The sequence below is a fragment of the Cynocephalus volans genome, chromosome 18 (assembly GCF_027409185.1).
Source record: "Cynocephalus volans isolate mCynVol1 chromosome 18, mCynVol1.pri, whole genome shotgun sequence".
Lineage (NCBI taxonomy): Eukaryota > Metazoa > Chordata > Mammalia > Dermoptera > Cynocephalidae > Cynocephalus > Cynocephalus volans.
Genome location: NC_084477.1, coordinates 15,341,478 through 15,352,130, shown reverse-complemented (window position 1 = coordinate 15,352,130; position 10,653 = coordinate 15,341,478). Strand labels below are relative to the sequence as shown.

Below are 10,653 nucleotides of genomic sequence, written 5' to 3'. Positions count from 1 at the left end.
GGAGAGGTGGAGGGTGGATGCACAGGAGGAGTATGAGTCTTGGCACAAGGATGGGAAGAGGTGACAGCACTTGGCTGGAGAAGGCAGGTGAGCAGGTGCCATTCAAATCCCAGCCAGTGTTTGCTACAGAGAGAGGACGCTGCTGGAAAGAGACCACAGGAGGCACCCACACCCATTCACCTCGGGGATTTAGGAGATGACAAGTGGGAACCATCGGCCAAGAGGCAAAGTCAATCCTGGTGGCTTGAGGCCACCGCTGTAGCAGCTGCAGTATAAACAAGACATAAATCTAAGAGAACCCGATGGAACGAAAGGCAGACAGAAACAGGGAGATGACGCTGGACTGAGGGAATGGCCTGGTGAGTATTGATAAAAGCAGGGGCCACATTTCTTCTGCCCTTCAGACCCGTCTTGTCCCTGGATCACCTCCCTGTCCAGCCTCTGATCTGATGTGATCTGGCAGCTGATCTGCCTCCAGAGTTTCTTTCCTCCTTTTCACCCTGTGGTTTGAGTCAATATGGAAACTCTGGTTGAATGTCGTCTTCAGTTATGGGCAGAACAGTCACGACACCCCGCTCCACTCCTGGTCATCCTAAGCTCTCCTAGTTTCCTCTAACATTTAGACTTGACAGATTCTGCAGCAACTTCACAGATGCTGTTGAGGGATGCCATTAGAGTGGTCCCTTTATCCTCGGGGGATACGTTCCCAGACCCCCAGTAGATGCCCAAACCCTATCCATGCTGTGTTTTTTCCCCTATATATATATACACCTATTATAAGCTTCAGTTTATAGAGTAGGCACAAAACTCTTGCACTTTGGGGCCATCCTTAAGTCAAATTAGAGTTATGGGAACACAAGCAGTACTTCAACAGTCATTCTGATAACCGACAGCTACTAGGTGACCAATGGGTTGGTCGCACAGACAGCGTGGAGGCAGGGGACAAAGGGATAATTCAGGTCCCAGGAGGGACAGAGCAGGACAGCACGCAATTGAAAACTTATGAATTGTCTACTTCTAGAATTTTTCATTTGGTATTTTTGGACAATGGTTAACCATGGGTAACTGAGACCATGGAAAGTAAACCCGTGGATAAGGAGAGACTTCTGATTTCAGCATGATATAGAGGAAGTGACATGTTTCACCACACCCACATGAATTCCACAGCCGTTATCTCGCTTGATCCCCAAATTGTGGGAAAAGCTGATGCTGCTGCAGATGAAGAACCTGAGCTTCGAAGATCACTTAGCAACAGATCAGAACCTACAAACACCAGGTGTCTCAGCTGCTTGTGTTATGCCTTTTGTTTTCCAGTGCTGGGCTAAGCCTGAGTGGTTTGTGAACACTTTGCAGTTGTAAGGATTTAGATTTTGGGAAGTAGCATTCTTCTTTATCATGGCTCTGATTTCCAAAATCTGCACCCTGAGTGCACTTCATAAGCAACACCTGTAGTGAGCAGCTGTGCTAGGGATCCCTGTCCTCAGACTTCAGACCCACTGCCTCCACAATGCTGCCCAGATTGAGAAAGACAATCACGATGGCTTTTTGTCCCATGAGTTCTTAGGGCATCTGACCATCTCTAAGTTTCATTATGCTTCTTGAGGGTGTGCTTTACCATAGCAATATTTAAATGTCCTGTGTGTACATTTCACCTCTCAAACGAACTTTTAGGTTTCTTGTATGTCTTTTCTTGCTGCAACTAAGCCCAGCACATGGGTACTTAATGAATACTTTACAAGGGTGGGTGAATCTGTGCTTGGACAAGCAAGCCGGGTCCATGCTAAACTGGACATTGTTATTCAACTCTCCCAACGTCCAGCCCTGGGACTTGATTAGTCATGAGGTCTCATGCAACTATAAGGCATAGAGGGAGGGTCCCCAGCCTTGCTTGGGTACTCCCCTTACCCACGCATGTTTTGAGTGATGAGCATTTGCAAGAAACACATTGTTTGCACCCACTTTTTAATCATTTTCATCACATAGATGAAAGTGGTTTCAAGAATTCATGTTCTACCAGAATACACAACACTCCTGGCACAGACACATTCGCACTGAATATTTTAAAAGATTTTTTTTTTAATCAAGCACTTTAGGTTGCACCATCCAGGCTGTATTTGTAAAACTACAGATGCAGATATCTGATATCTTTTTGTCTGAAAGCAAAAAGTAATTATGAAATGAGAGATATATTACCTCTGAGAGCCATGTTTGCCTTAAAAAAATTATATCCATTATGAGTTCTTCTAAAGAATATGGTGGTTAAGGAAGTTAATAATATGTTTTTCCAGTCCCTGATTCTGTATCAGATACTTATGGGGATAGAAGTGTCCACAGGGCCACATTCCTGCAAACACGTGGCAATTAAGTGGGAGAGATCTGCACTGACCCAAGCCCGAGACCAGCAGGATGTGACAGGCACTGTCACGGAGCTACCAAAGGTGTAGAAAACAGAGATGTGAATTACAAATTGGTGACAGGTGAAAGAAATTGGGTAGGGAAGCCTACAGGAGGTGACATCTGAGTTGAATCTTAAAGACTGGGTAGAATTTCATCAGTAACTGATGAAAGATGACTTGTTAAAAAATAAAAATAACAGAACAAAGGTATGGGTGCAGTTAGGTGAGGGCTGGGCCCATGGGTGCAGTTGGGGGACTAGGCCCGTGGCTGCAGCTGGGTGGGGTGTGGGCCTGTGGGTGCAGTTAGGTGGGGGCTGGGCTCATGTCTGCAGTTGGGTGGAGGCTGGGCCCGTGGGTGGAGTTGGGGGGGGGCTAGGCCCATGGAGCAGTTGGATGGAGGCTGGGCCCGTGGCTGCAGTTGGGTGGGGGCTGGGCCTGTGAGTGCAGTTAGGTGGGGGCTGGGCCTGTGGGTGCAGTTGAGTGGAGACTGGGCCTGTGGCTGCAGTTGGGTGGGGGCTGGGCCTGTGGGTGGAGTTGGGAGGGGCTGGGGCGGGGCTGCAGTTGAGTGGAGGCTGGGCCTGTGGCTGCAGTTGGGTGGGGGCTGGGCCTGTGGGTGCAGTTGGGTGGGGGCTGGGCCTGTGGGTGCAGTTGAGTGGAGACTGGGCCTGTGGCTGCAGTTGGGTGGGGGCTGGGCCTGTGGGTGCAGTTGAGTGGAGACTGGGCCTGTGGCTGCAGTTGGGTGGGGGCTGGGCCTGTGGGTGCAGTTGAGTGGAGACTGGGCCTGTGGGTGCAGTTCGGTGGGGGCTGGGCCTGTGGGTGCACTTTGGTGGGGGTTGGGTTGGACTATTGTCAGTAATGCTGCTATGACCATTTGTAGTCAAGGTTTTGTGTGGATGCTTAGTTTTGTTTCTCTTGGCATATACCTAGGAGTGGAATTGCTGGATCATATGATAACCGTACATTGAATCATTCGAGGAAATTTCAGGCTGTTTCCAAGGTGGCTGCACCATTGTACAGCTTCCCCAGCCATGAGTGAGGGTTTTAATTTCTTCATATTCTTACAACATTTTTTACGAATATTTGTGATTATAGCCATGGTAGTGGGTGTGAAGTGATATCTCTTTGTGGATTTGAGTTGCATTTCTCTGATGACTACTGATATCAAATATCTTTTGATGTGCTTGTTGGCCATCTGTACATTTTCTTTAGAAAATTGTGTATTCAGATCTTTTGCTAATTTTTTAAAAAATGGGACATTTATCTTTTTATTATCAAGTTGTAATCATTTTTCTATATATTCTGGATATAAGCTCCTTTTTTTTTTTTTTTTTTTGTCTTTTTCGTGACTGGCACTCAGCCAGTGAGTGCACTGGCCCTTCCTATATAGGATCCGAACCCGGCCCTAAGCTCCTTATAAAATACAAGATTTGTAACATTTTTCTCCAATTCTGTGGTTTTCTTTTCAGTTTTTTTCTTTCGTTTTTCTTTTCACTTTCTTGATGGTATTCTTTGAACCACAAAAGTTTTTAATTTTGGTGATATTCAGTTTATCCATTTTTTCTTTCATTGCTTGTGCTTTTGATGTCAGGCCTGGAAAACCACTGCCTAATCTAAGATCATGAAGATTTATATCTATGTGTTCTTCCGAGAGTTTTACAGTTTTAGCCCCCCCAGTTTGGTCTTGAGGAGTCCAAGGGGAAAGGCTGATGGGACCCAGAGCCCGTGCTGGGAGGAAGGGGGTGGTGTGGGGTGAGAGAAGAGGTGCATCTGGTGAGCAGGAGTGACCTGGATGGGACCCAGCTGGGAGGGGGCAGCTATGCTCCCAGGATCGGTGAAGGGACCCTCAAGGAAGGGGGTGAGTGAGGTAGCATCTGGAGGACTGGATGGGAGTCTTTGGAGGTGGTTTCTGGGATGAGAAAGTCTGGGGCAGAGCTGTGAGGAGTCTGGAAAGGAACTGTGAAGTGACACACTCTCCCCTTCTGTCCATTCCTCACCCACCTCCTGAGCCCTGGGGTTAATGCCCTGGGTCGGGGTTGAACTGGCACAGGAGGGTCCAGGGCAGGGGCTGGAGAGCAGCCTCTCTGCTCTGCCGGGTGCCTGGAATTCCGTGACAACTGCCATGAAGGGTCACACAGGAGCTGCAAGGGCACCAAGTGAGAGCCCCGCCCAGTTCCCCAAGGGGGCCCCTCCCAGGGGTGGGCGGGGCCAGCAATCACAGCTTTAGTTGTGACTCCGCCCTTCCCTGTGTCCTGGCCACACCCCCTAAAGGGGTATCATCTTTCTCATCCACCAATGGTCTGTGAGCGTTGAGGCCACGCCCACTGCAGTGTTGCCTAGCTCCCCCCGCTCCCACCAGCTCTGGCTCAGTTGCACGTCTGTGCTGTCAGCTGAAGGAAGTGACTCCCCAGTGCTTGGATGGTGGTGATGTGGCCCCCCTTTCCTTTTCCCTGCCCTGAGATGTCGGAGGAAATGAGACAGAGGAAGTTGGCTGTGGCCAAGGATAAGGTATAGCATGTTGGGTCGCAGGCTCTCTCTACCTCTCCCCCAGACCTCCTCCAGATCCTCCTCTCTGCATGCACCTCAGAGCCGGTGCCTGGACCTGGCAGTAGCCCGCTACTCCAGCTATGTGGAAAACAAACATCAAAGGAGCAAGATCCAGGAACTGGTAAGAGTCCACTGGGGTTCCCAGATTCCACGCTGCCAATCCTGGACTCAAATTTGCCCTTGGTGCTTGGAAGAATGGGGCTGGGAGCCCCTGGTACCAGGACAGAATGGGATGCTGGGGGCCCTAGGTCTGAGCAGGAGAGACCCCAGACCATGCAGCATGGCTGTTTCTGTTGCTGCCCTGTCTGCTGACTCTCTCTTCTCCAGACACCCCTGCTTGAGTCCTCACCACATGTGTCCTGGGCTGTCCCCCTGCTGGAAACACTAGACTGACTGTTGTCAGAAGTCCTGTGTTCCTGTGTCAGAACCCTGATTTAGTTCCTGCTTTGCTTTGCCTTTGGTTTTGGACAAGCCACCTCCCCTGCCTGGGCTTGAGTGTCCTGAGATGGAATTAGAGGGTGACAAAGGTCCCTTTCAACTGTAAGGGTGAAAGATTTCTAGGTGCACTCGGAACATCAGGGAGATGGGGAGCTTGCTTGTCTTTTTCATTCCTGGGTCCCTGCTATCAAGAACAGCCCCCGTCCCATAGTGTGTGGCTCATGGTGAATACATGCACCCTTGTGAATCACAAGCTGGGAGAAGGGTGGTCTTTCCTTTTTCAGCCTCCATTTCTAGAGGTTTCTGTGGTTGTCCTTTAAAGATAATCCAGATTCAGACATTGCACTCTGGAGCTGTGAGCAAAAACCAAGAAAGACCCAAATTCTCTTTCCTTGGGAGTTCAAGGAGAGTTTGTCAATTTGTGTCCCCATAGGGTCTGAGAGCTTTTCCTTGAAAATCCATCCCTGTCCCCTGTCCACCACTCTAGCCTGGGGAATGGAGCCAAGGGGGACAACTTTAGTCATCTTCCTGTAACTCTCCACACAGAAAAAAGAGGACCAGAAGACTGGATCAACTGGAAAGGGAAACATTTCTTTGTTCAATCATTTTGTGGCTGATGAGTTTGGGGAAAGACTCAGATGGAGAGGCTGCAAGCTTGTCTTGCCCACTCCCAATCTGGACAAGACTCACCTCCCAGACCCCATCCTCAACCCCACAAGGTCCCTAAGAATCTGGTCTCACTGGTGGGCCTGTCCTGGGCCATTGGTGACATTCCAGGGGCCTGTCCCTTGCTGTTATATCTCTGTCTCCCCAGTAAGAGATGTTTCTTTCCTATTCCTATAGCAGGAGAGTAGGTATCAGCAGGTGAACTCCCTGCAGGAACAACTGCAGGTGAGTGGACTGTATGGCATCCCTCATGTCCCCTAGAGAACCTTCCTTTCCCTCTCTCAGCACCTGTTTGGCTTTTCTCCCAAAGGCTCAGATTTGGACCACTGATGTTTTAATGTTCAAAAAGGCACAGTTAGAGAGAGCCCTGGACAGTGCTGACCATGGGATCTGGCAGAAAGCAGGTGTGGATCTGGGCACCCTTCCTCCCTCAACCTGGTGCCTTGGCAGGCCTTTGGGAGAGTCCTTTGGGCTCCATCTTGACCTCTGTCATTCCAGGGCAGTGTGAACATCTGGTGAGCTGCCTGTGCTCACTTGAGTGCAGATAAAAGAGCTGCAGTGGAGTCTGACCACTGTCTCTGCACAACAGAAGGAGGCGGAGAGGGTGAGTCCAGCCACCTGCCCTCACGATCGTGTCTCCACCCCCAGGGGAAAAATGGGCTTAGAGAATTAGATAGACCTGGATGTCCACATCCCAGCTGTAAGTGATCTTAGCAGTTAAACTCTAATACTTTGTATTTCATCTACAAAATGGAGGTAATAATAGTAACTGCCTCCTATGGTGGTTGATGGGTTGTTAGCATGGTGCTGCTGACACACTCAATACAGAGTCAAACGGTGGTGATGACAGTCATAACAATGGCAGCATGACCCGATATCCCTGGGCCTCTGTCAGCAGCTGTAAATCAGATCTCTTTCCCTGACTCTTCCACCCTTACTGATTTCTTAGTAAAACCAACTGAGAGCATGGGCTTGGAAATGCTTGAAAAAGATGTCAAGTGTGATTCAGGGGAGGAAATGTCACTGCGGAATGGTTGCTGTAGGTGTCAGTGTTAGTGTGCCTGACTTCACCTTTCTGCATTTGCAGTTCTACCATGACCTGAAGAAAGAGCAAGATGCTCTCCACCTGCACTTGGAGGACAACATGTAGGAGGGGGACGGTGGATGGCAGGTCTTGGGGCGTTGTGGGAGGGTACAGGTGAGCACAATGAGGGAGATGCACAGGTTTGGACATGTGCAGAGCCAAGCTCTGGCCCCAGCTGTGCCAATGACTCAAGTGTGGCCTCAGGCAATTCATGTCCACTCTCTGGACTGGCACTTGTGACTCTTGGTTCCTGGGGTCCCCTTCTCATGCCATGGTCCTCTGGTTGTGTGGCAAAGTCAGTGCATTGATCACCAAAGTGGCCTTTTCTGTTCTTCTTTCCTTTCTCCACCACCTCTGGCCACAGGAACAATGATGAGGACCGCAAGTGTCACTGGTCCCAACTGAAGGGGAAGCTTCAGGTCCTTGTGATGAAGAAGGCAGCCTTGCAGCTCCAGATGAAGAAGCCCGAGACATGCAAGCTCCTGCCACAGCAAGTGAGTGGCTGCAGCCCAGGGTTTTGGTTTTATGGGGGTGGGGTAAAGAGGGAGGTGGGAGCCTGTCCGTTCTACAGGTGTTCCCTCCATGGCTCACCCCCTGTGCTCTGGGCAGGTGCACGCTTTGAGGGGGGAGCAGGGTCTGGGTCAGTTCCAGGAGCCAGAGACCTGTTAGGCTGATGTAAGCAGGTGGATAGGTAAGCTGGGGCTGGTGTGCCTAGGATCAGCCACAGGGGAAGAGAAGAGGTGTGCACCAGCAAAGGGCAAGTCTGTTCATCTGAGCCTCAGTTCCCCATCTGCAAAGGGGTGGGGGTGCCCATTGCCAGCCACCCACAGTTGTCTTGAGCACAAGAATGTGAAGAACTGTTTGAAAGTGGTTTGAAAGATTGACCATCATCTGGGCATGAGGAATGATTAGACAGGAAGCCATGGCCTGGGGCAAGGATGAATTAGGAGCTGTGGGTCAAGAAGAGGGTTCTGTGCAGCTCCAGAAGTCAGAATCCCTTATCATCTGATTGCTTTCTCAGCTGAGCCTCCACTCCTAGAGCCTCCAGCAGGGCCCAGCGAGGAAGAACAGTGGCTTGCAGGTGGAGGCTGCGCAGCTGCAGAAGCAGCTAGAGAGCCTGGTGGGTCAGCTCCAGGCTCAGGTAAAGGACGAGGGTCTGAACCACCTGAACTGGGAGCAGGAGGAGCAGCTGCTGGAGCTGGGGCAGCTGCTGGGCTCTGAGGCAAGCAGCACAGGCAGGTGCTGGAGGGCACGCAGTTCCACCATGCCACCACCAGCTGTGTGCTGTCGCAGGCCCGTGAGTTCCAGGAACATCTGCCTGAGCTGTAGACTGGCTTCATCATCCTGGTGTGCCACTCACCCTGCCGGCCTGTCCTCCACACTCGCCCCCGGGGCCTTTGTTTCCCCACCTATAAAATGGCGTGGTGGAGACCTCACATGAAATGGTACCCAGAAAGGCACGCTGTGTGTCAGTTGCCTGTGCCCCTTTCCCTTTGCCATGGGTCTCCATCTGCATCAGGTGGCCGCTGATTGCTTCTCTCCATCCAGACCAATTAGAACATGGAGGTCCCCAGTGCTACAGTCGGGGCAGCATGTGACAGTGGAGCTGGCTGAGAAGTTGGGCCACAAAAGAAATAACCAAAATAAAGAAAAAAGAAGAAGAAGAAGAAGAAGAAGGAAGAAGGAAGAAAGAAGAAGAAGAAGAAAACACTAAGATGGAGAAAGCACCCAAAAGAACAAAACACCCTTAAAAAGAAAAAAAAAAAACACCCAAAAGAAGAAGAAAACAACCCATAAAAGGAAGAAAACCCCAAGCAGAAGAAAACACACCAAATAGGAAAACACCCCAGAGGGGAAGAAAACACCCCAAAAGTGAAGAAAATGCCCAAAAGAAGTAGAAAACACCCACAAGAAGAAAAAAACACCCAAAACAGGAAAATCCCAACAAAAAAAGAGAACCACAGCATAAAGAACCCCCCCAAAGAAAACCTTAATAAAAAGAAGAAAACCAGCATAAAAGAAGAAGAAAAAATATATCCCAAATAGAACAAAAGCCCAATGAAAAGAAAACTCCAACAGAAAGAAGAAAAAACCCCATGAAAAGAAGAAAAGCCCCCCAAAAGAAAAATATACCTCCATGAAAACAAGAAAAAAATCAGGGCTACCCCATGGCTCACTCAGGAGATCGTGGTGCTGATAACACCAAGGCCACAGGTTCGGATCCCTACATAGGGATGGCCAGTTGCTCACTTGGGAGAGCGTGGTGCTGACAACACCAAGTCAAGGGTTAAGATCCCCTTACTGGTCATCTTTTTTTTTTAAAAAAAGAAGGGGCCGGCCCCATGGCTTACACAGGAGAGTGCGGTGCTGGTAGCACCGAGGCCATGGGTTCGGATCCTACATAGGGGTGGCCGGTGCACTCATTGGCTGAGCGTGCTGCAGACAATACCATGCCAAGGGTTGCGATCCCCTTACCAATCAAAAAAATAATAATAATAAAGAAGAAAAAAAACCCTAGAAAAACTCCAAATCCAAAAAAGCTCCCAAAGAAGAAAACTCCCACAAAAGAAAACCCCAACAAAAAGAAGAAACCCTCCCAAAACAAAATCCTAACAAAAAGGACACCTATAAAAGAAGAAAAAAACCCAAATAGAACAAAAGCCCAATGAAAAGAAAATTCCAACAGAAAGAAGACATCCCATGAAAAGAAGAAAAGCCCCCCCCAAAAGAAAACTATACCCCCATGGAAATGAGAAACATTCCAAAAAAGCCCCAATAAAAGAAAACCCCTACAAAAACCAAAGAAAAAAAGAGTGCCAAAGAAAGGAGAAAACAAAAAAAAGAGGGCAGAAAATACAAAATACAGAAAAAGAAAAAAAATAGTAAAAAAGAGAGAGAGAAGGAAACAGTAAGAAAAAAGAAAGAAAAGCCATAAAAGAAAACAAACGAAAAAAAAGAAAGAAAGAAAGAAAAAGGAAAAACAACCACCACCACCAACAACAAAAACCTAGAAAAGAAAGCAGCAGGTTGCCCTTACCAGTAGTCCAGTTTCAGGGTCCCATAGGGGAAGACCAGTGCAATTGTTGTCTTGGGCAGGCCAGGCCAGGGGGCCCTAGGGTCAGGCCTGGACAGGGGGCCTTTAGAGCCAGTGCAGGCCAGATCAGGCCAGGGGAGCCTTAGCATGAAGACAGTCAAGGGGACACTTAGGGGTTCCCTTAGAAGCAGGATGGCCCTTCTGGCAGTGGTCCACTAGGGACAGACCAGTAAAGGAGGGCCATGTGGCAGGCCAGGTCAGTGGGTTCCTTGGGCAGAACAGGCCAGGCTGGCTCTTAGCTGTAAAAGGCCCTTGGCAGAATGACTAGACTGGGCAGCCCTTAGTGGGGGAGGCAAGGGCACAGGGGTCCTAGGGACAGGCCAGGCCATGGGAGCACTTAATGGAAGGCAAGCTCAGGCAGGGGTTCCCTTTGCACCAGTCCAGGACATAGGTGGCCCATAGTTCCAGGCCAGGCCAGGCCAGCAGGGCCC

The 10,653-nt window shown here is 49.6% G+C and overlaps 1 protein-coding gene across 1 annotated transcript; it reads left to right on the top strand.

Moving 5' to 3' along the window:
• The first annotated feature begins 4,822 nt into the window (after nucleotides 1–4,822).
• Nucleotides 4,823–7,188, top strand: LOC134366356 (golgin subfamily A member 2-like). Its single transcript, XM_063082685.1, has 5 exons — nucleotides 4,823–5,061; nucleotides 6,222–6,269; nucleotides 6,355–6,448; nucleotides 6,543–6,648; nucleotides 7,132–7,188. Exons 1-4 carry the CDS (start codon nucleotides 4,909–4,911, stop codon nucleotides 6,590–6,592), a joined length of 345 nt encoding a protein of 114 aa, XP_062938755.1. The 5' UTR covers nucleotides 4,823–4,908; the 3' UTR covers nucleotides 6,593–6,648; nucleotides 7,132–7,188.
• Nucleotides 7,189–10,653: the final 3,465 nt, after the last annotated feature.